Here is a 24,401-nt window from a genome sequence, read left to right on the forward strand (position 1 = left end):
TCGTTAAAAGTCACTTCCTGTTGCCAGCAGGTGGCGCTATGACTGTCTGTGAATGTCAGCATGTACATGTGTTCAGGGCGGGACACTCATCAACATGTACAGTTTGGTCCAGATGTGAGCATGTACACTGAAGTTACGACAACTTCCGTGTCATGGCGAAGAGCTGATCTTTGACGCCACGCCACGGACACGCCCATTGACGAAAACTTGCAAATAGCACAACTTTTCATCTTCAATGCCTTTAGAAGGCACAGCACAAATTTGAGGTCGGTCGGACTAAATCCCTAGGAGGAGTTCGTTAAAGTACGAAGTGTGTAAATCATCCAAAATTTGACGTAAAATTCAAAATGGCCGACTTCCTGTTGGGTTTAGGCTATGGCTCCAAGAGACTTTTTTGTGCGTCTGGACAAGATACACGTACCACAGAAAATTCGTGCACGTAGGTGAAACGTGCGGCGGGGGCTGCTTCATTAAAAGTCACTTTCTATTGCCAGCAGGTGGCGCTATGACTGTGGGTGAATGTCGGCATGTACATGTGTTCAGGGCGGGACTATCATCCTAGATGTACAGTTTGGTCCAGATGTGAGCATGTACACTGAAGTTACAACAACTTCCTGTTTCATAGCGAATCATCGACGCCACGGACACGCCCATTGACGAAAACACGCAAATAGCACAACTTTTCATCGTCAATGCCTTTAGAAGGCCCTAATAATCTGAGCAAATTCAATAGGGACCTCGCACGGTCGTGCTCGGGCCCTAATAATCTTAGCAAATTCAATAGGGACCTCGCACGGTCGTGCTCGGGCCCTAAAAATATAATCTTAGCAAATTCAATAGGGATCTCGCACGGTCGTGCTCGGGCCCTAACAAAACTACAGGGGAGGAGGAAAAGAAGGTCAAACGCAACAACATTGTGATTCCATACGTGTCTGGAGTATCAGAGAAACTCAGGAGGATTTTCAACAAACATAACATCCCTGTGTTTTTTAAACCCAAGAACACACTAAGACAGATGCTGGTACACCCCAAAGACCGCACACCCAAACACAAGAAAAGCAATCTAGTGTATGTGGTCCAATGCAGAGAGGAATGCACAGACCTGTATATTGGGCGGACTAAACAACCACTACACAAACGCATGGCTCAACACAGAAGGGCCAACTCCTCAGGTCAAGACTCTGCAGTCTACTTACATCTGAAGGACAGAGGACACTCGTTTGAGGACCACCAGGTGCACATTATAGACAGAGAAGATGGATGGTTCGAAAGAGGTGTCAAGGAAGCCATCTACACCGGGGTTGAGAAGCCGTCATTGAACAGGGGTGGGGGTCTACGCCACCACTTATCCCCCACTTACAATGCTGTCCTTTCATTACTTCCCAGGAAACTCAACAAACGTAACCTATTGGCCTCAGGTGAAGATACCAACGATGGTCGTTCAGTCTTGGCCACAGGTAGTCTTAACGACTGTAACGACTGTCGTCACAGCAACAAGAACCAGCGGTATCGATGACCCGGGCCAACGACCCCACTGAGGTTAAATAGCTGAGTTTCCCTGCCAGTCAGTCAGAACTGAAGAAGTCCTTTGGATGAGGGACGAAACTTCTTCCAGTATCTTCAACCAAGTCCAGTTGCCCTTGATTTTAACCTTCGTTGGATAACTATGACCTGGATGACTGAGAATCTTCATAGACACCCAAATGGACATTGTGCTAAATGTAATAGTTTAGATACAATTCAACATGTGCTGTTTCAGTCTAGGGGCTATGTGAAGGCGAGGAGGAAAATAGCAGCAGTTTTAGAGAAAGCTAAGCATAGGGTCACTGTGGAGAACTTCCTTGGGGATAAAGCATGGGGAATATCTAAGCACCTCATTAAATATCTGAAGGACGGAATACGGGATTAATGGAGAGGATTTAATTTTTTGTGTTTTGTTTTTGTTAATTGGTTGTGTTTGTTTATTTGATTTCAGGTAGGTATGTTAAGTCTGTCAAGCACCTGTTTCACACTCCAGTCCGGTAGGTGACGGTAATGCTGCTATTATGTGCTAAACGCTGGTTGCCAACCACCAATCGTGTGTGTCGGCACATGCATAGCAGTTCGTCACTCTTATCTTGTCCAATCAGCAAGCTACGTGTATCACGCTGAGGGTTCACAGGTTAGGGGTTACCAAGGAGAGAGGAAGATGGCGGCAGGCAGGCTGGGCAGCAGGTAATGCCGAAACACATTTAGCAGGCAGATAATACGAGAGATACAAGCGCCTGTACTGCAAAGTCTCGCCACCGTCCTTTAAGACTGTACTTAGAAGGAAAAGGGACACTAATGGCGCTGCTCTACGGCTTGTTATGGAGGCTCTTGCTAGTTGTCGTCCACGTCAACAGAGCGCTCGTCTCCTGGCTCCGTGTCCGACTTAAGAGCTGGAAGGGCCGGTTGTGGGAGCGCGCGATGGCCGCCCTGCTACTGCCTTTAGCCCTGGCTGGACTGTCGGATCATCAGAAGAATTTAAATCATAACCCTGATGCTAACGCTAACCCGGTAAATGGAAACCGGAATGCCAGCCGCCGGTCACGGTGGCTGTCTGACGGCAGGTCTCTGGAGAAACTGCCGGTCCACATCGGCCTGTTGGTAGCGGAAGAAGAGCCCAGCTATACGGACATAGCCAACCTGGTGGTCTGGTGTATGGCTGTCGGTATATCTTATGTCAGCGTATATGATCATCACGGTAAACATTTTACACTAAGTTACTTAAATGTGGTACAGTCTGCTCTCTGTGTCTGCTGGTTGTACATACTATTTCATTTGCCTTTCTATAATAATGTATCAAACTTAACACACTTGATCTTGTGCTGCAAACTACACTCTAATGTTCCCACTGAGTCATTTTATATCCAGTGGGTTAAACATAAAGGTTAAGACAGTCAATGTGTCAATCATCCCCAAATGAATAAAACCGGCATGTTACATTTGTCAGGGTCTGTCCTTGTGTCTTCTTTTTGTTGGTGTTTTAAAGTAAATTCTGGCCTCTGAATATTCAAAAGTGTGCATAACTGCACTTTAATCCAGATGTGGTCAGATATACATATCCCTTTGACTGAACACTTGTTTGTAAGACTGCCTGAACTACACAGTCCATTGTGTTGGGGCTTCCTTTGAGTTTGGCTTGTTTTTGACTTTCATAATGTTTCATCTGACCATCATTTACACAATGTAAATAAATGATCCATCCCTCCTCCCATGGCTTGTTTGGGTAATGTCATGTGACTAGAGATTATAGTAGTTTGCTCCATATTATGTGCATCCGTTATGCCGAGACAATGCTTTTTTCCCCTATTCTCTGAGGAAACAGAAATGCCTGTTGAAAAGGTGATATTTATTGTTTGGGTTTAAATGATTTTCCTGGTTAAATGTGGAACCCAGTGTGACTTATTGCAGTGTGTATTCACTGTAGATGAACAGAACACCTGGAGGTTTATTTAGCACTTTTAAATTTGCTAAACTTTTAACAACTTTAACTTGGATGGAACACATTTGGTATGCTTTTATCTTCTTCCCTTTGTAGCATTTGCTGTTTTCTCCTTCAGCATCTTAGTGAAATAAATAAAAATTATTTTTTTATTCTGGGTTTAACTCACCTGTTTCCCTTACTTAAGGTATCTTTCGGAAGAACAACTCGCGTCTGCTGGAGGAGATAGTAAGGCAGCAGCAGGACCTGCTGGGTGTGGACGGATCAAAATACAGTGTGGAGTTCTTGAGCACTGGTAGTGATCATCAGCACCATGGTGAGGACTTGTATTCTGCTGTTATTTCAGTCAGGGCATTTACATGCATTTCAGTATAATCGGGTTACAGTCTGCTTTCTCCAGTAAACTGATTTCTTAAATGTCAAGTAAAGGAGAGCCAGGTTTCCCCAGCTGGATTATAACAGGATCTGGGTGTTCCCACTCACACTAGACTGCAGTTCAGATTAAGTTTATTGAAACAATTAAGAGAATGTAAAGCAGTGGGGTATTATATTTCATTTCACTGAATTAATTCATTCTTTCACTTCATTAACATAACAGATATGTAAGCCATGATGGAGGCAGCGCTGACAGAGCAACGCAGTGGTTCTTGGTATATAGGGCTCCCCTAAGTAACAAATCCTGGTTGACTCCTTGTTCTGGATAGAGTTGGGATTAGTTTTTGAACTTTGCATATAGAATGTTTTTTTTCAGAAAGAAGTTTTCCCCCACAGCACCTTTAAACCAAATTATTTTGCTAGTACATATGAAATGAAAATTGTTGATTAGCTGTGTTGTTAATCCTGGCACAGCTTTACTTTCTCATCTCTCATGGTTGGTTTGCTCACTGTACACTTAAAAAGATCACACATAAGAACATGGTAATCTTGGTGGCTATTGCAGAGAGCTGCGGCCGTTTGCACAAAACACCTTGAATTAAGATTTTCCTTAAAGTCTAAATTAAGGTTTCTTCAAAAAACATTCAATTGCACAACATACCCATAAATATTATCCTTAAGCTTTCCTTAAAGTGTTTCATGTTTTCTCTGTATCTTGGTCTTATACTTAAGGAATCCCTTAAGTGTGTTATGGTGTTCACTCCGGGCGGTGCGGAAGGTGCAGAAGGTGCGTTTGTTGCGACATTCGCTGGTTCGAGTTCAAATTTTTCAACTTGAGTGAGAACTTCACATGATGTCACCGATGGCTTCAGAGCGTTGTTTGGATAGGACCAGGCAGAGCTCGGCCGAGAGCAACGCTGTAGCTTTTGGACAAATAAACAGCCGTAGTTGGTCTGGATTAAACAACTACACTGTTTACACATGGGAGGAGCTCAGAGCAAACTGCTGTTTTTTTTTTTGCTAAATTAGCTTTTTACTCAGCGGGGGTTTCCGTGCATTTCCGGTTCCACTGTTGTTATTAGCGTCAGTAGGCCGCCAGAGCTACCTGATGAGTTCAACCAGTGAGTTAACTTTATTCCAGCTATCATTGTACTTATCTATTCAATTCAATTTTATTTATATAGCGCCAAATCACAACAACAGTTATCTCACAGCGCTTTTCATAAAAGAGCAGGTCTAGACCGTACTCTATGATGTTATTTACAGAAGCCCAACAGTTCCCACCAAGAGCAAGCACTAGGCGACAGAGACAAGGAAAAACTTCCTTTTAAGAGGCAGAAACCTCGAGCAGAACCATGGGTCAGGGTGGGCGGCCATCTGCCTCGACCGGTTGGGGGTGAAGGAGAGAGAGGGAGAGAGAGAGAGATGACGAGAGAGAGAGAGGGCAGGAGAGGAACAGAGAGAAAAAGAGAGGGATGGAAGGAGAGAGGGGAGGGAGGCAGCCTACATAATATACAAACACAGAGGTACAGACAGTAAAGGTGATGTTGCTATAGACTAAATGAAAAATGGTACAGATATGTATAGTAGTGTTAATGATAACAATCGTAATGTTAATGATTATAATAACAATAGGACTAGTAACAATAGTTGTTGTAGCAGAGGGTGTCGAGCAGGAACACGGGGGCAGCAGGTGACCCGCAGCCACAGATCCAGACTCCATAGCTCCAGAACCGGAAAACCTGCAGGAAGTGATAGGAGGAGAGAGGAGATGGACGAGAAAGCACAGGACTACCGGAAAGGGGAGAAGTTGTGTTAGTAACATGCAATAATGGGATGAGGTTGCATACAAGAGGGAGAGAAAGTAGAGGAGAGAGGAGCTCAGTGCATCATAGGAAATCCCCCGGCAGTCTAGGCCTATAGCTAAGGGAAGGTTCAGGACTCACCTGAGCCATCCCTAACTATAAGCTTTATCAAAGAGGAAAGTCTTAAGCCTACTCTTAAATGTGGAGATGGTGTCTGCCTCCTGAACCCAAACTGGAACCTGGTTCCACAGGAGAGGAGCTTGATAGCTGAACGCTCTGGCTCCTAGTCTACTTTTGGAGACTCTAGGAACCACAAGTAACCCTGCATTCTGGGAGCGCACTGCTCTGGTGGGGTAGTAAGGTACTATGAGCTCTTTAAGATAAGATGCCTGACCATTAAGAGCTTTGTAGGTAAGAAGAATGATTTTAAATTATATTCTGGATTTTACTGGTTGCCAATGCAAAGAAGCTAAAACAGGAGAAATATGATCTCTTTTCCTGGATCCTGTCAGAACACGTGCTGCAGCATTCTGGATCAGCTGAAGAGTCTTAACGGACTTTTTCGAGCAGCCTGATAATAAAGAATTGCAGTAATCCAGCCTAGAAGTAACAAATGCATGGACTAGTTTTTCTGCATCATTTTTAGACAGGATGTTCCTGATTTTCGCAATATTACGTAGGTGAAAAAAGGCAGTCCTTGAAATTTGCTTAATGTGAGACTTAAACGACATGTCCTGATCAAAGATAACTCCAAAATTCCTGACAGTTGTGCTGGAGGCCAGGGCGATGCCATCAAGGGAAACTGCATCTTTAGATAATGCGTCACGGAGGTGCTTAGGCCCCTGAACAATAACTTCAGTTTTATCTGAGTTTAACATTAGAAAATTACAGGTCATCCAGGTTTTAACATCCTGAAGGCGCATTTGAAGTTTAGCTAACTGATGAGTTTCATCTCGCTTGATCGATAGATATAACTGAGGATCATCTGCATAACAAGTTTATGAAATATTTCCTGATAATATTGCCTAAAGGAAGCATATATAAAGTGAAGACGATTGGTCCGAGGACAGATCCTTGAGGAACTCCATGACTAACTTTGGCATGCATGGAGGACTCATCGTTAACATGTACAAACTGAAATCGATCTGATAAATAGGACTTAAACCAGCTTAGAGCGGTTCCTTTAATGCCAATGAAATGTTCCAGTCTCTGCAATAGGATCTGATGGTCAGTGGTATCAAATGCAGCACTAAGATCTAATAAAACCAGTACAGAGACAAGTACTTTGTCTGATGCAATAAAGAGGTCATTAGTAATTTTCACCAGTGCTGTCTCTGTGCTATGATGAGCTCTAAATCCTGACTGAAAATCCTCAAATAAACTATTGCTCTGTAGAAAGTCACACAACTGTTTAGCAACTGCTTTCTCCAGAACCTTAGAGAGAAATGGAAGGTTAGATATAGGTCTATAGTTAGCTAAAATATCCGTATCAAGTTTGGGCTTTTTCAGAAGAGGTTTAATTACAGCTACTTTAAAGTACTGTGGTACATAGCCTGTTGATAAAGATAGATTGATCATATCTAGTATAGAAGTGCCGACTAAGGGTAAAATTTCTTTAAGCAACCTAGTTGGGATGGGGTCTAAGAGGCAGGTTGATGGTTTAGATGAAGAAATTATTGAAGTTAGTTGGTAAAGGTTGAGGGAAGCAAAACAGTCTAAACCTATATCTGGTTCTACAGCTGTTTCTAAGGTTCCTGAGTTTAGAGATAAGTTGGTGCCAGTTGAGGGCAGGTCTTGGTGAATTTTGTCTCTAATAGCTAGAATTTTATCATTAAAGAAGCTCATGAAGTCGTAACTACTAAGAGCTATGGGAATACTTGGCTCAATAGAGCTGTGACTCTCTGTCAGCCTGGCTACAGTGCTGAAAAGAAACCTGGGGTTGTTCCTATTTTCCTCTATTAATGACGAGTAGTATGCTACTATGGCATTACGAAGGGCCTTCTTATAAGTTTTCAGACTTATAGGAAGGCCTATAAATCTGTCTGTCTTATCCGTGGACAAGTTAGCTTAGCACAGCCCTGATCGATCCGAACTCCATTCAGAAAACAAACATTTAAAAATTTGTTGTTCTGCTGACTTGCTGACAGAGCTGACAAAGCATGAATTCATGTATTAATAAAATCTGCATCATACTGTAGTTATTTCAGCATCAGTTTGATCCGTTTATTACAATTGAATCACAGCAAAATATTTACTTTGGGTTCATACAGCTGTAGTAATTGCGGGTTGTGTTTATTCGCGTTATCACATTGTGTGTGTGTGAACACTTGGCAGTTGTCCAGTGATAAAACCCCAGCAAGGAAAGCCTTGAGAGGATTAAATTCGTGTTTTATGTGGACACACCTTTTAAACCTTTGCACAAAACTAAGGGAAAAAATTTAAGGTACCTCTGGCTTTATCTTAACCGCTACATGGCTGAGTTTATGGCGAAAAATAAAGGAATGGAACATATCCTGAGAAGAGTGTTTCATGACCGGGAGAATATAATGGATATGCTAAATAATGAGCAATTGCTTTTACATTATACATTTGACCTGCAGTGTATTCATGACTTGTCCGACCTGTCCTTGAGTTGGATCATTCTACTTTCCTCACATGTGCTCTTATAAGTATATATAAGTATTATAAGTATAATTACTGAATGCTCTACGGTTTTATGCTACAGAGCCTTTCCAGTCTGTAATAGGTGAGGTACACTACTACTATATTCAGTTCAGTTTATAACAACATTTATCTCATTGCACTTTTCATATAGAGCAGGTCTAGACCATATTCTTTATTTTTGACATATATGATGAGTGATTGTTAGATAGATAGAACTTTATTGATCCCCGAGGAGAAATTGCGGTGTTGCAGCAGCAAAATTAACACAGATTACAAAAATTTACAGAGCAGACATATTCACACAAACTAACATATAATGTACAAAATTTACTTAAAAATATATTTACAACATATATTTACAAAAATGAGATGTATACACAAGTGCAACTGTGCGCATATTAAAGATACATCACTTGTATTAACTGTAGTGTAATGTCCTTAACATTCATGTGTCCTTCAGTCTCCTCTCCCTGCACAGAGGAGAGTTGTTGTGTATTCTGATGGCAGTGGGTAGGAAGGACTTTCTGTAACGGTCCTTGCTACAGGTTGTGCAGCGGATGTGAAGTGTTGGCCATGATGTTAAACAATTTGTGTAACATTCTTCTCTCCACAACCAACTCCAGGGGCCCCAGAGCAGACCCCAGCCAGCCTTCTTTATTAGCTTGTTCAGTCTCTTGCTGTCACTGGCTCTGATGCTGTTGCCCCAGCAGATGGCTGCAAAGAAAATTGGGCTTTTGACAACAGACTGATGGAACATATACAGCAAACTTCTGCAGACATTAAAGGACCTAAGCTTCCTCAAGAAGTAGAGTCTGCTCTGGCCCTCTGGTTTGAAGATGGCCTCAGTGTTGTATTTCCAGTTCAGTCTGATGTCAAGGTGTACACACAGGTATTTGAAGTTCTCAGCCACCTCCACCTCCTCTCCCAGAAGATGAATGGTGTTCAGTGTTGTTGTCCTGGTCCTCCTAAAGTCCAACACCATCTTCTTCGTCTTTGTCACGTTTAGGAGGTGGAGGTTGTTCATTTGAGTACGTCTGTAGATGACAGAAATCTGAGTTGTGCTGGAAGTCCGAGGTGTAAAGCGTGAAGAGAAATACAGAGAAGAGAAGTACAGTCCCCTGTGGCACTCCTTTTGCTGCTGACCACCTGTTCAGACACACCACCCTGTTATAATGAATGCACAAACATTAGTCCAAATCAGACCTTAACCACAATGGTTACACACGTGGGAAACACATGCCATGTGAATTGGAAGTACTGGCATTTATTTTTCATGTTGTCTAATCAATCCAAAGTCGAACAGTTTTGAACAAATTTGATTGACCTTAAGCTCTAACACAATAACCCAGTTTCTGTGAAAAACTTTGTGCAAACTTCCAGTTCCAGGCTTCTTCCTGCTCATTATTCGATATGCATGAGTACTTTTGCTTGAAAGGGTTTTTAAGGGTCAATGTATGAACTGCTGACTGCTTTTTCATCTGTCTTTTCTGAGACAGCACATGTAACGATTGCTCCAGTTCAGTCTAGCCTAAATGACTGCGTACTATGTTCAGCTTATTTAGCTATGTCAAAGGCCCATCCATCCATCCATCCATCGTCAACCACTTATCCTGCATACAGGGTCACGGGGGCTGGAGCCAATCCCAGCTGACATCGGGCGAAAGGCGGGGTACATCCTGGACAGGTCGCCAGTCCATCGCATAGACAGACAACCACTCACACTCACATCCACACCTAAGGACAATTTTGGAGACACCAATTAACCTAGCCTATGTCTTTGGAGGGTGGGAGGAAGCCGGAGCACCCAGAGGGAACCCACGCAGACACGGGGAGAACATGCAAACTCCACACAGAAAGGCCGGGGCTACCGGGGTTTGAACCGTGCCACCCTCATGTCAAAGGCCATATTATACATTTCTATATCTGGAAGACCGAGTTGCCCACTGCCTACAGGCATACATATCTTAGTTTTATTTAGATGTATTGATCCCCCCCCACGTTAACTGGGATATCAATGCCTCCTTACATGTGTTTGGAAATCCTTTATTACTACTGCTTCATTGTACGAATCAGTCAGCAAAATAGTTTCTTTAACTCGAATCCTTAATCCTTACTGATATCGGAGCCCAAATAACCAACACTCCTTCTGTTGTCATTTTTTGGAAGGACTGTATTACTAAAGAAACTCCAAAAAGAATTGAATCATTTCTTTTATTTATAATATGGTCTCTTCATTCCTGATCAGTGGTATATATCATCTGTTTTGTCATTTTCCAAGTTTGTAAAATGTGCTTCTCATTAAACACAATGCACATTTCAGCTTATTATAGAATTAGTTCATGTAGTTGATTTCTTTTAATGACAGTGTTTTTGTTTAATTTGACGTAACTGCAGTGGGTTTCGTCCATGTTATTGGTTTTGCCAGTTTTATCGAGCTTAGGTTATTATACTTTATACTGTGTGTGTGTGTGTGTGTGTGTGTGTGTGTGTGTGTGTGTGTGTGTGTGTCAGTGGTTTCCTGCAGGCCCACAGTGAAAGTGTTGTCTCCAGAGGACGGGAAGCAAAGCATTGTCCAGGCAGCGCAGCAGCTCTGTCGCTCTGTGGAGAACAAAGAGAGGAGCTCCAGAGACATCAGCGTCTCCATGCTAGATGTCCTGCTCAGAGGTACCGCTTCATCCTAACATGTCTCTGTTTGGGATGCAGTATGTGTTGGGATCAATCAGGTCTACTATGTCTCAGCTTTATGGTTTCTGTACACTGTTAATATGGTCTTACTGCAACACGTTACTCTCAAAACAAGAATTGGATCCTCTGCTAGTGAAAATCTTAAACACATCTGTGGAGAACACAAGGCATGCAGCACTGCATCACAGCTGCTGGAATACTGGAAAACTAAACAACAGAAACACTTGAGTGTAAATAACAGGTGACATTAGAATATCATTATCAACACAGGGCTCCTGACTAAGTTTTTGGTAACCATTGCTTGTATACCATTGCGCGTAAATGTTTAATTTAGGTGCACTACCACAAAATCTAGGGACACACGATGAGGAGGTTTAAGTTGAATGATAAAGCATTATTAAGAGTGAGCAGTGATAAAATTTAAGTTGAATAATTAACAAGTTTTTATAAAAGTTGTTGTAAGTTTATAAAACAATTTACTGTTATGTTTTAAGTACATTTAATAGCAATAATATAAATTTGCTTCAAATTTCACTCTGGCCTCTTCTTTAAGTTTGGATTTGACATAATACCTTATTATCTCAAATAAAAGGACAGAAACAAGTGTATATGTAACTGTCAAGTCAAACTAGAATTGAAATGTAGCGGGTCTTGGGGGTAGACAAAATAAATAAAAATTAAATAAAGTAATAAGCGGCCACTGACGGACTGACTGCAGAGAGAAGATCAAACGGAACCAACCAATGCTGATGGCTACACGGAGCGTTTAAAAAGACGCACGGCATCGTCAGTTTCCGGGATAGAGCATGGATCATACAAACAAATACCGCGGAAGAGCAAGACTGCGGCGTGATCTATATGCTGTTGCTTAAATGAGCTGAATGTATTGATGTATGTGTAGTTGATCTGAGGTTGCTTAATGTACTTTAAGGTGAAATAAGTATGCATTTCTTTTTGGGTTTATTTAAAGGTTTTTCACCTAATGGCGTATAATTGACGATGAATTGCACTGATGGGAACTCAAGATAAAAAATGAACTAAATCTGCAAGAATAAGAAAGGAGAAAAAAAAGAAACAGCTGTTTAGTCATTGAGTGGAATCCAGTTAAAAACATCTTCGAGTGGACATATTCTCTTTCAAGTGGGGAAACTGCACATATTTAAACGGATAACTTGACAGTAACACAAAAGGCAATTTATTATTTTGGCCGGTAAAAAATATGTTTGGCCGGTGGATTTTTTTCATCTACCAGCCACCTTGGCAGGTGAGCCAAAAAGTTAATTTCCACAGCAACTTGCTTTTTTAATGTGGCCACCCACATTTTTGTCTACAGTGTGAAACAACACATCTTTGGACAGTCATTTCAAATGGCAGTTTCTTCTATAATTACTAATTCATTAATAACAAAGTCACCTTAAAATAGTGTGTAGTTCCACAGGGAGGTCTCCATAGTTCTCTCTGTCACAGTAAATGGATTCCTGGCATCAGCAGATCTTGTTTCAAGAAAAAGTCGCTTTCTCATGCTGTCACGTCACTCTGCAGTGTGTGATAGCATCTGCATTAGACAAATGTTGCGCCTGGCAGACAGAATAGCAACATTTATTCTCTGCATTGTGAAGAGCTTTTATATACAGTTGACATGACACACAGACACAATGTAATGATTATGTGGCAATGATCCCGTTTAGAAGGCACAGAGGCCATTGTGCTCTCTGCCCTCTGCCTGTGCCGTTCCTTCCAGGCGTAACAGTTAGGTGTGGTGTGGTGGAGCTCTTTGCCCGAGAGTCAGACCAAAGAAAAGGCTTCACATATTCATATTCGCATTCACATATCCTGTTCCATCACTTCTGCTGATGACCTGCTGCCTGTCTGTGCTTGTTTCAGAGTCAAAGAACATTCCAGACCCTGAGCTGGTGGTGAAGTTTGGTCCTGTGGACAGCACATTAGGCTTCCTGCCCTGGCACATCAGACTCACTGAATTCATGTAAGCTACTGCCTGCCGTTGGTGTTTGTGTTCAGACTTCAATGACTTGGACACAAATAATTGTAATTTAGACCTGATTCTGAATAAACAAGCAGTAGATTCAGGCTTCATTATCAAACTACTCTGCCATTGTGAATATTACAAAAAAGCAGTAGATGGCACTGTATTTTTCTGTGTTTGTCCTCAGCTCCCTACCCTCCCACAGAAACATCTCCTACGAGGACGTGTTAGGTGCCCTGCAGCAGTACGGCGCCTGTCAGCAGCGGCTTGGCCAGTGATGTGCAGACCACCCTCAGGTTCTTCAGACACAAAAAGGAGAGTTCGGACAGGTGGTGAGCCCTCACTACTCCTCTCCCCAACTCTGCCCATCTCCTGCATCTGTATCAGCCTAAGACTCAAGCTCGAAGACATAGAAACAAGTAGACATAGCCAGCCAGCTCACTTCCTGCCACCAGCTCTCGTCCTATAATAAACTCACATTCCAGGACATCTGGAAAAGGCTCTCCAAGCCATTAGAGACACGAGAAGACTGTCTGCACAGACTCTGCGTTCCACAAACCCTGTTCTGTCCTCTCAGACCCTCTGGCTCACTGTTTATCATTCAGGCTCCAGCTGCTGTTTACTGCTGGAGACTTAGAAAATGACTAGCCTTCACGCAGCGCATAACAAAGAAGAAACGCGGCTTTGTCCCCATCTTCTACAGGCATCCTGGGAAAGACAGCTGCATTTTAGAGAGCAGCTGAACTACCAACAACACGAGTTTGAGCTTTGGGACAGAGTGCTTAATAATGTGTAAATATGAGAAATTCATGTGGCTCTGTGTTTATCCCTGTGGCCCCCAGCTTGCAGTCATGTGTTCATGGTTTGTTTGTGACTCCTGTTAGACTGACCAAGCTCTGAAATAAAGACCTGCACTGTCTGTCCTTGTGTCTACTGACGGCTTGTACAGAAGAGTTCCTCATATGTCACTAAAGAACATTAACTAATTCTGACCTTCCTTAACAGAGCTAGCAGTTATCATATAACTAAAGTTCAATGCTGGAGCTTTCTGAGAAGTGACCGTGAGATGATGGGCTTTTCTGATTTCCCAAATGTGTGCCTCATCGCCTTCTCGATCATCTAGCCTGTGGCCCGGAAATCAATCTCAGAGCATCATCTTGAAGGAAATCTCAATTCCTAAAATCTGGAGGAGCTATAAGCGCTGACACACCAGTGTATCCTTTACACAAGTCGTTTCAGCCGTGACGTTTAAAAGAGGCGTGACTATAGTGTTCCTGTTGTATTCATAAGTTGTATTAGTTATTTAAAATGATCAAATACAAATCGATAAAACTTTCTGCCCTTCACCGTCAGTGTAGCGCCTCATAAAACGCTGTTCTAACCGCATTCCTTGATGTCATTTAACTTTGATATCACTGATGTTATTGTTGAATGTGATGTGTGGATGGGCAGCGCAATCGCAAAATGAACACTGAATAGCAGCTGGCTGGGTGAAGGTCCTCTCCAGAGACACTGCGCATTTACACACAAGCCACAGCAACATATATTAATATTTAAATCTCCCGACACACTGACGGGATCAGTCGAGCTCTAATTTTAAATAATGTTCTGTGTTCCTCTACACATGCAAAAGCTCGCACACACAGTCCAGGTTCATACAGTAAAACTGTCTGGAGTAAAGCGCACCCCCCCCCCCCCCCCCCCCCCCCCCCCCCCCCCCCCCCCTCCTGATCAATCCTGAGCTCCATCAGAGCGTCTACACATTACAGAGGCTAAAAGTTTAATTATTTGTCTCTCTGTCTGTCCTGTCAAGTTTATTACTGCATTTTTTAAAATTTTGTCCCACGAAATTTGCTGTGCCTTTACTGCACGGTTGGAAACGTTGATGACTGACAGCAGCCTCTCAACCGTCAAAGTAAATCGTCAAAGAAAACACAAACATCAATACAACAGAATAAAGAAATTCAATAGAAGGCCGGTGGAGGTGGGGTAAAATGCACATGCAGGTGCTGGTCTCTAAATCGGATAAAATAATTAGTTGGTGGTGGGGCGGGTGGATGATGTATGCTTACATGAGTATTCAGATAAGGTCAGAGCTGATCACACCAATTCACCTTCTATTATCGTGACCAACAGTGCAAACAGCTGTTGACGTCAAATTATTAGGCTGTAATATCAACCAGAGCAGTCAGCACTGATCTGCTGTGTTTCATATTATAATAATAGTGCCTATGTAGTCTGCACGTCATTCCAACTGTAGAGTCCTGCGATGACAGTTGGAATTAGGGCTATATGAGATAAATGTTACTGTGCCATTTCTGATGATGAAACGCTCCCCTCATCAGGCTGAGAGCTGAAATGATCTCCTGTTTACAGGCAAAAGGTGCAGCCTTTATGTATTAGTGCTGACAGCCGGTCTGCTCCTCTGACAGAGATCACAGCTCATACAGTGGACAGATGATGCAGCTGAGCAACATGTCATATTTAACTGTTACTTGAAAATGACAGCTCTGAGGAAAGGACATCTTATTTCATTAAACGGCTGTTTCCTCAACGTCTCTCTCTTGCTCTCGGGTGGGAGGGACTAAGACGCAAGGTGAGGAGGCACAAATTTGGGAAATGAGAAAGGCCTGATGTCTGAATGATGAAACTCCACAGAAAGCCAATAAGTGGACTTTGAGTTTAGACTATTTTGTCAAGCTACGATTTGAACAATCTTTCATACTCAACTTGTGTCTTACTTTCATAGATTTGACAGACAGTAAAAATAACTTTATACTCACCATGTAAATATTTGACATCCCTAAAAACAAGGTTGGACGATAAGACAGGCTGGACAAACCAAAGGAAAGTGATTACCACACAGTTTAAAAGGCCCACTTCCTGCTCAACTTAAACCTACTGCTTGTGTTCCGTGCCTCGTGTAACTTGGGCCACAAAATGTTTTTATTACAGATAGTAATGAGGTCTTATTGTACCAGGAGGTAGTGCCTCCAAAACACAATACAGTGCACCTCCATCAGTGTCTCATGGTGATAGCTCAGTCTTGACAGATCTGTTACAGATTCTTTCTATTTTCACTAACCTTTCTTTTGTTGTTGGCTCCTCCTCTAGAAATCAGAAATACTTCAAGTGAAGCAAAGAAAAATCCCTCTTGTTTAAACTGAGGCCACAATCTGTGATGAGGGGTCACAAGCCAAAAGGGTTTGGAAAGAAGAACAATGTATTTGTGAGATCATAAATAGATGAAGGTGACACTGTGCTTCTGCCAAGTCACCCAAAACAGTGACTGCGGTTTGGTGAGGCGTGACTGTGCTTGAACATGGCAGGAGGATGTTCCAGAGCAACAAATCCTTAGCTGTTTCCCAAATCCATGTCCTGCAGACTCTTTTTAAATGGGATGAGTCTGTTCACACAGGGAAAGCAACAAAATCCTCAGATCTGACCCGGGGGAGAGGAGGAGCTGCTTTGGAACATCACAGAAACGCATCTCAGCCCAGACACGGTCGTTCATACTGGGCAGGTGTGCACACACCAAGAGTTTAATAAAGGCCCCAAATGGAACCTAGAGGCTGTTATTCAGTCTGTCATTTCTCTCTGTTTGGCTTGTTGTTTGCTGTCTTGATGTTTGGAAGGCAGACTGATGCTTGCTTGGATGAGGAGTTAAACAACATCTTTACAGGTCATTAAATGTAAGTTGCTCAATAAATACCTTTTGGAAAAAAGACTTAAGGGTGGGGTGTAGAAGGAATTTGGACTCATACAATTCAGCTCTGGCCCTTGTTTTATACCGAAGTACTAGTCCCAGGTTTAAATCACGGGCGCTGACATTATTCAGATGTAGTTCTTTAGTGCAGGAGGGCAAATGACGTGTTCCTGATGTAGTCCGCCCTCAGCCCATGAGGACGTCTGGCCCTGGCCACAGTGACACCTGGTGGTACGAGCAGCATCTCCGCGGTAAATGACGGGCCTGGTTCTGGATCCTGAGTGGTTCATTAGGGGAGGGCAATACCGCTGCTGCGCACTGTTTCCTCTGAACTGCACTGCTGCCTGCGACACGGAGCCCAGGAGGGTCCACTGCTTCTCCTCCGAGGTGAAACCGTTCCCTTCCTTTCCCGCCCACTCCGGTCCTCCTCGGAGCGGAATGCGCTGATCTCCGCTTCATCTGTGGAAGGATGATTTCTGTGGTATCCACTGTGGAGAGCGTCCCAAGAGGCACGGGCACCCCGGCGCCGAGTCTGTACCAGCGGATCAGGAAGGTCTTAACTAGGTAAGATCCCGATGAGCAGCCCCTGTACCTTCACTCAGCTCAGTCAGACCGGCAGCAGCTCGGGCCGGGGCTCGGTTTCCTTTTGTTTCATGCATTACCTGTAACACCAACCCTGTCCCCTCCGGTCTGCTGCTGCAGGACGCCTGTTGTGCAACAGATGTCAACATACAGCACGTACATATCATCACGTGTGTGTGGGGGGGGGCATTCCTGTGGTATTGGAGCCGAGTCCAGACACGGGGTGCTGGTTCGGTGCCTGCTTGCTCAGGAGGAGGCTGCCATGGTGGCTTCATCAGTCTGTACCGAGGCTGTGCTGCGCAATGGCTGCTGTCCATCTCCAGCTATCTACCTCACTTTGTATTTATCATGCACTCAGACACACACACACCGTACCCCCTACTACTTCCTGCCATCTGCCGCTACTTCATCCCTGGCCTCTCTTACGATTATGGAGCCTGGGGAAGTTGGCAGTGTGTGAGTGAGAGAGAGAGTATCGTTACTGCCACAGACACAAGAATGTCATATTACTGTAAAGGTGGGCAGACAGAACAAAGCAGGCTCACAAACACGCAAAGACACATCAGGCATGACAGCAGATGTTGGCAGCTTTATTAGGTACAACTGTACACTTGCTGTTAATGCAAATATATAATCAGCCAGTCAGGTGGCAGAAACTCGATGCATAAAAGCATGCAGACGTGGTCAAGAGGTTCAGTTGTTCAGAGCAAACATCAGGATGGGGCATAAATGGGATCTCAGTGACTCTGGCGGTGGAATGTCAGATGGGGTTTGAGTATAACAGAAACCACGGCGGTCTCCAGAGCTTACTGAGAACAGCCAGACTGGATGGCAACAGTAACTCAAATAAATAAGACATTACAACTGGCATATGCATAGAAACATCTAAACGTCCAACTGGTGGAAGTGGGTTCCACAGCTGCAAGCTAAGAACAAGAGACTGAGGCTGCAGAGCAAGGGTGTCACTTTGTGTTGAAAAGTGGCGGGGACATAACGGCTCACATTTGGGGTGTGAAGATAGGAAGAACAAGACAAGAACATTTTTAAAACTATTTGAAGAAATAGGAAATACTGAAATATATGAGCGGGTGGTCTGGGGGTCCTCCCCCAGAAAATTGGAGCATTAAACACTTAATTTCCTGCATTCTGGAGACATTTTCTCTTCCAATTTATGGTAGAAATTTATTTTTTTCATGTAAAGGGAAAGAAAACAAAAAATTCAGCTGGCCGGTGACAATTCATAAATATAAAAATATACCAGAATATAATGCAATAATCAGCTGCTTTTTCTTTTTACCTAGTTACTTTTTTTGGACAATGCACATTTGTTTCTTCTATATTAAAATTGTATTGCATGTTTTGTTATTGTACAAATAAACCTTTCTCAAAGTATTTTTATTTGTTAGTTTATTTGTTGATTTGTTTATTTGGTGCAGGCTGTTTTTCACAACATATTTAAAAAGTGCTTTCAAAAAGTGACAGGGACAAAATCAGCCATTTCTAAATTGTTGGCTGCTCTGACAAATCAAAGGGCTTACATGTACTCCAATGGCCTCCACAGTCCTTTGGGCTGGGAGATTCTCTCACACCTCTGCAGACACTGAATGAGGTCATGTCAACATGGACAAGAAATATGTAAGCAATGTTTCCAGGTAAAAAGCCACCATATATGAGCTACTTACGACACTGTTAGCTAAAGAGCCAGATATCTGTGGGAGAGATGACAGACAGCTAGTCACAAACACAACTCCACATGAGCAATCATGTTGGTCTTTAAATTTCACCACATCAACTTAAAAGGTGATGATGTCAGTGTTGTTTTCACAACTTGTTTCTGCTGCCCCCAAGTTGCCAAAAAAATCAGGCTTGTGACTTTGTGTTAATCACAAAGCTTGATCTGTATTGCTGTCGTGCTGCTGATGGAATACTGAGACTATTACACTGATGACCTTTTGTCTCTGCAGGGATCTGTTGGTGACCCTGGCCCTGGGTCAGGTCCTGTCCTTGTTAATCTGTGCTATCGGTCTGACCAGCAAGTACCTGGCTGATGACTTCCACGCTAACACACCAGTGTTCCAGAGCTTTCTCAACTACATCCTGCTGTTTCTGGTCTACACCACCACACTGGCAGTCAGGCAAGGTACAGACAGAAACTGAGGCGTGTGTGTGTGTGTGTGTGTGTGTGTGTGCGCACGCGCATCACAAAATTTGGTTTTTGATCTTTTAGATCAGAGTCAGAACCAATAAACATGCTTTTTATTATTAAAGGCAGTGTGATTTATGAAGTAAAGGCTTCTTTATTAGGCTAATCCTGAATAAATCTTTCTTTGCAGCCAAATGATTAGCCAAACAGTAATCCTTTATTTTATTTAATGTATTTCTGTTAAATGGTATGCATGTTCAAGACTACAAGACTAAATTGCAAATAACAGGCATGTTTATTATGTGAACAAAACAAATTGTATAGTATGCACTAAGAGGAGTGTTCATGTACCCATAAGGATCCATTTCTTTTGATATTGATCCTATTCACACTAGTTTAGTCCACATCTAGCTGAAACACTTCATACACCTGTGTGCTCTACCTTGTCCCTGTTGCCATTGGCCTTTTAAAACTCAATGTGATTTTTAAATTGTCATTATTGTGTATTGTCTGTCTGATGTTTGTGTAGTGACTCCTGGCTGTACAACAAATTGCCCCTTGACGATAATAAAGATCTTATTGACCCTTTCCATTTTACTGACCATCTGTATATATACATGTAGAGTACTGATTTATAACGTAACCTTATGTAAATTGTAGCACTTAAATAATTTAATATTACCACATGAAAATACTGGCCTCAGACCTGAATCAACTTGTGTCCTCCCACAGGTGAAGAACATTTTAACCGTGCAGCAGAGAATACTGTAGGGAGTGATCCACACTGGTGCAACATTGCACTTGTGTGAATGATATTCATGACATTAGTACCATAGTTGCACTTGTGTGTGTTATGTAAGGATATAGGATAATATATGTACATTCTCTCTTATCAATACAATGCAGCCTTTAACTTACACAACATGTTGTGTTAGTTAAAGGCTGCGTAAAGTGTAAAGGCATGGTAAGTTTTATTGTCACATCAAACATAAAAGCAACATAGGGCAATATAAAAACACATTTAAATAAAATTAAATAGTTTAGAAAAATCAGGGGTAAAAGTATAAACAAGATAAAACATGACATTGTAGATATTAATCAAAAGTCTCAAATTTGATTTAACAAAAGGCAAACTCTTTTTGACTCAGACAGAAAGCAGACTTGTCCCACACCACCTGAGAAGTCTGGATATTTCATAACATAGCAAAAGTTCACAAATGGCAATAAACCATTCAGTGCTTTGTAAACCAGCAGTGGTATTTTAAAATCAGTTTTCTGACAGACAGGAAACCACTGTACAGACTCAACACTTGAGTGTTATGATCCACTTTGTTGGTCTTTAGTGAGGACTCAATTATTTCTCTACAGAGGTACTCTAAATAAATGAAGGAAAAGAGATTAGTTTCCTGGTCACACTTTCAAAAGAAATTCTCAACACACCATGACAATGTAGCAGTAAATTACTCCATTAAAGTAGCCAAACAGAAATACACATCATACTAAAACCTTGTGCTGGTAAGATACAAAACATCCCCTTATACCTGAAGCCTAATCATTAGAAAACAGCTTGAGGTCATCTGTCTGAGTGAAGACATTGCACTTTCATTGTTAGCAACCTTTTGCACCAATTCCCCCCCACACACTAAGAGCGAGGAGCTTCGTTCCAGGGCCAGTTAATTGTTCTGTTAAAAGCACCTCCTACATGGAGGTAGGAAACAGACTAGGGCTGAGGTTTCATTCTTCTGATATGGTCTCACTCAGACAGCAGGCTGTAATGGACTGGCTGGTGTTCACCACTTGCTGCACTGGTTCACAAGTGTTCATGTTGTTTTGATGTGGCAGCTGTGGATGAGCCCCAAATTAGGTGTGATGTGCATTTAGTGTGTTAATTATTATTCCCTCTCTCTCACCAGGGGAGGGGAACCTGCTGGCCATTCTGAAGCAGCGCTGGTGGAAATACATGATTCTGGGTTTAATAGACATTGAGGCCAACTATCTGATCCTTAAAGCCTACCAGTACACTACACTCTCCAGTGTACAGGTTAGTCCCACCAAGATGTCCTTGTTGTGGTTAGTACGACTCAGTCTCTGTCTTCTTCTCCTTGTGAAGCTTACTGTAAAACCTGTATCGTGTAGCATGCCTTCTCCACCCCAATGCGGAGTCACAGTCCAAAGTGGAGCCATGTTTCTCTTAGCTTAGCCAGATGGCTCATTTAGTTGCTGCAGATATTTGTGGACACTTCTTCCTTACACACCTCTATGATCAGGATCCAGGTGTGCTTAGAGTCCCTTTGTACATTCCTCCATGGTGGTTAGGGTTTACAGGGATGGAAGGCCTAGCTGTTGCTGTGTAAACACAGGTCCCCAGTCTGATGCTTTGCACAGCTCATCATGTGTGTATATGTGGTTCTGTGCTTGTGTCCCTCCTCTCAGCTGTTGGACTGTTTTGCCATCCTGGTGGTCCTGCTGCTGTCCTGGTTCTTTCTCTTGGTGAGGTACAAGGTTGTCCACTTTGTTGGGGCAGGACTGTGTCTGCTGGGTATCGGTTGCATGGTGGGAGCTGACATCCTTCTTGGTCGTCAGCAAGGCCTTGGTGAGGACCCACACACACACACTTACAGTACACAGCAGTCAGATCATCACAGACAGAGTTTTTGGTTGGACTGGAAAACAAATGTGGTATATGTACAGGGTTGGAGGATTACTTTAAAAATGTAATCCAGTGCAATTACAAATTACTTGTTAAAAAAATGTAATCAGTAACATAATCCAACCACAATATAAAAGTAATGTAATCTGATTAATACTTTTAATTACTTCAATACACAAATGAAAACAAGTGTATCAAAGACTTTATATTTGTAGCAAAACATACAATAAAATCTCCCATTCCCATAAAATCAAAATCCATGTTTGGTTTCTTTTTTACTACGGGGTGCACTCGCAGTCATGGGGCAAAACAGATTTGGTAGCCAGTCGGAAGACTATTGTAATTGTGGCACAGCAGACCAGGAATGGAGGGAATTGAATGAAAGCCAACGCCACCTAGGGAATTACACCCCAGGTAATACTATTTAACCCCTGATTAATTAAAGGAGAATAAAGAGAAAAATGCACACAGGAACGTTAGTGTTGAGGCAGAGATGGGATTCAAAATAAAGTTATTTTAATAAGCAAAAAAACAATTGGGGACTGGAATTGCTGAAAGGGAAAGAATGTGAACCAGCAATAAAAAAAATGGCTATATATATATTTTATATCTCCAGCGCCCCAAAATAACTGACCAAAACTAAGCAGGGGTCACTTGTGGAGAGGCAGACTACACTGAGGAGTGCCCAGGAGTGCTACCACTACCCACTTTAAGTGCAGCACTACAAACCTCACAGCATTATTCACAGCAAAAGTGGTGCAGTCCATATAGTGCCCCCAAGCAATTACTCCCAACAAGATGGCACCCTGCTCAAAATATAAACTGAATACAAAAGAAACCATAAAGTAACAAACCAACCAAGTACCAAGTTCACTGAACAAGGGAAAACTTTAACTATTAAACTAGAGCAAAACTAATAAACTAAAAGGGCAAAACTGGAAGCTAAATGAGGCGAAACAGCAAAGTATGTAGGCAAAACAGTAGTGGTCTAAAACAAAGAGGAACCTGGAAAAGGAAGGGAAAAAATAAGCCAGGCTCAACCTTACTGCATTAAAATAGATTTAAAACCATATATCTACTCACCACCTCTGAGATGGGTCATGAAGATACATCAATGGTCACAGGGCAGGAGAAAATGAGGTTCCTAACAGTGTCAAAGTGCAGGTAAGCAACATAAACTGTTAAGGGAAAATAGATATCCATGGAACTATTCCTTTCACATACCTGGGCCATAAACACCAACCACAACCTCAGAAGGGACAGATCAGGAAGCAGAGAGGGCGCAAGGGGACACATGTGTCTTATATAGCCTAAGCCTAATAAGGAGGATGGCCAGGGGAGGAGTTAAGTCGAGGCTGCATTCACACCACCACACCTTAACTTGCATTTGAGGAATCTTTCCCCACCACACAATCAACGTAGATTTTGCATTGTTTGCAGGTCAGCGGCACCAGACCTTATGTTGTTCAAGTCAGCTGTTAGCCAAAAAGCTAACGGAACAATGGAGAACGATGGGGAGAGGTGTTCTTTCCACAGCTGTAAATATTGGGCCTTTCTCATTTCCCAAATCCTCGAGCCTGTGACCTGGAAATTGATCTCAGCGCGCCATCTTGAAGGACCTCTCAGTTCCTTAATTCCTGCATTCCTTAATGTCATTTTACTTTGATATCACTCATGTTGTTATTGTTTTGATGTGGTGGATGGGCAGCTTTAATGCTTTTAATGTTTATTGCTACCTCGAGGTGTTTTTACATGTCTTTATGTTGACAGACATGTTTTTAGATTGTGAAGATCTGAGCCTTTATGTATTAGTGCTGACCGCTGGTCTGCTCCTCTGAAACAGTGGACAGATGATGCAGCTGTGTCATTTAATTGACGTCTCTTTAAAATGACCGCTCCGAGGCAAAGACATCTCATTTCGTTAAATGCCTGTTTCCTCGACTCCTCTCTCCTCATGTCTCCTCCTTGACTCCTCTAGCTCGCATCTTGGGTGACAGAGACTAAGACGCAATGCGAGGAGGCGAGGAGGCACAAATTTGGCAAATGAGAAAGGCTCATAGCCATTAGGCCTAGCTGTGTCACACTCATTGTCGTCCATTGTAAACTTTGTGCGACCACCAAAAAGCTTTCAACCACGAACAATTCTACATCTAATTTATTGAAGCATCTGTTAAAGCAGCACAGCAATGTGAATACTGCTCTTATACATGTGCAAAACACGTAAATTCAACGAGGCAAACAGACCAAACACAAATTTAATCCACGCAATGCCTTCCTTGCCGGAGTTTTATCGCTGGACAACTGCTAAGTGTTCACACACAACACGATAACACAAATAAAC

At 42.5% G+C, this 24,401-nt stretch overlaps 2 protein-coding genes across 2 annotated transcripts in view; both read left to right on the top strand.

Annotated features, from left to right (window-relative positions):
- Window positions 1-2,161: 2,161 nt before the first annotated feature.
- Window positions 2,162-13,898, top strand: nus1 (NUS1 dehydrodolichyl diphosphate synthase subunit). The gene is made up of 5 exons (XM_046060627.1): window positions 2,162-2,725; window positions 3,654-3,782; window positions 10,822-10,974; window positions 12,880-12,979; window positions 13,167-13,898. The coding sequence occupies exons 1-5, from the start codon at window positions 2,326-2,328 to the stop codon at window positions 13,255-13,257; spliced, it is 873 nt and encodes a 290-aa protein (XP_045916583.1). The 5' UTR covers window positions 2,162-2,325; the 3' UTR covers window positions 13,258-13,898.
- Window positions 13,899-16,844: 2,946 nt separating this feature from the next.
- slc35f1 (solute carrier family 35 member F1) overlaps window positions 16,845-24,401 on the top strand; it is a 47,706-nt gene continuing 40,149 nt past the window's right edge. Inside the window, exons 1-4 of the mRNA XM_046060626.1 lie at window positions 16,845-17,249; window positions 19,232-19,407; window positions 21,324-21,451; window positions 21,844-22,003. Coding sequence (XP_045916582.1) covers window positions 17,155-17,249; window positions 19,232-19,407; window positions 21,324-21,451; window positions 21,844-22,003 — 559 coding nt within the window. The 5' untranslated portion in view covers window positions 16,845-17,154. The remainder of the gene's footprint in view (window positions 17,250-19,231; window positions 19,408-21,323; window positions 21,452-21,843; window positions 22,004-24,401) is intronic.

The sequence above is a fragment of the Micropterus dolomieu genome, linkage group LG10, assembly GCF_021292245.1.
Source record: "Micropterus dolomieu isolate WLL.071019.BEF.003 ecotype Adirondacks linkage group LG10, ASM2129224v1, whole genome shotgun sequence".
NCBI lineage: Eukaryota > Metazoa > Chordata > Actinopteri > Centrarchiformes > Centrarchidae > Micropterus > Micropterus dolomieu.

What these genes read in the sequence shown, in the direction of transcription:
- nus1 (XM_046060627.1), top strand. Translation starts at nt 2,326, where the DNA reads ATGGCGCTGCTCTACGGCTTGTTATGGAGGCTCTTGCTAGTTGTCGTC. An exon ending in CAGCGTATATGATCATCACG is followed by an intron (nt 2,726 to 3,653) that starts GTAAACATTTTA and finishes CCCTTACTTAAG; the next exon opens with GTATCTTTCGGAAGAACAAC. An exon ending in ATCAGACTCACTGAATTCAT is followed by an intron (nt 12,980 to 13,166) that starts GTAAGCTACTGC and finishes GTTTGTCCTCAG; the next exon opens with CTCCCTACCCTCCCACAGAA.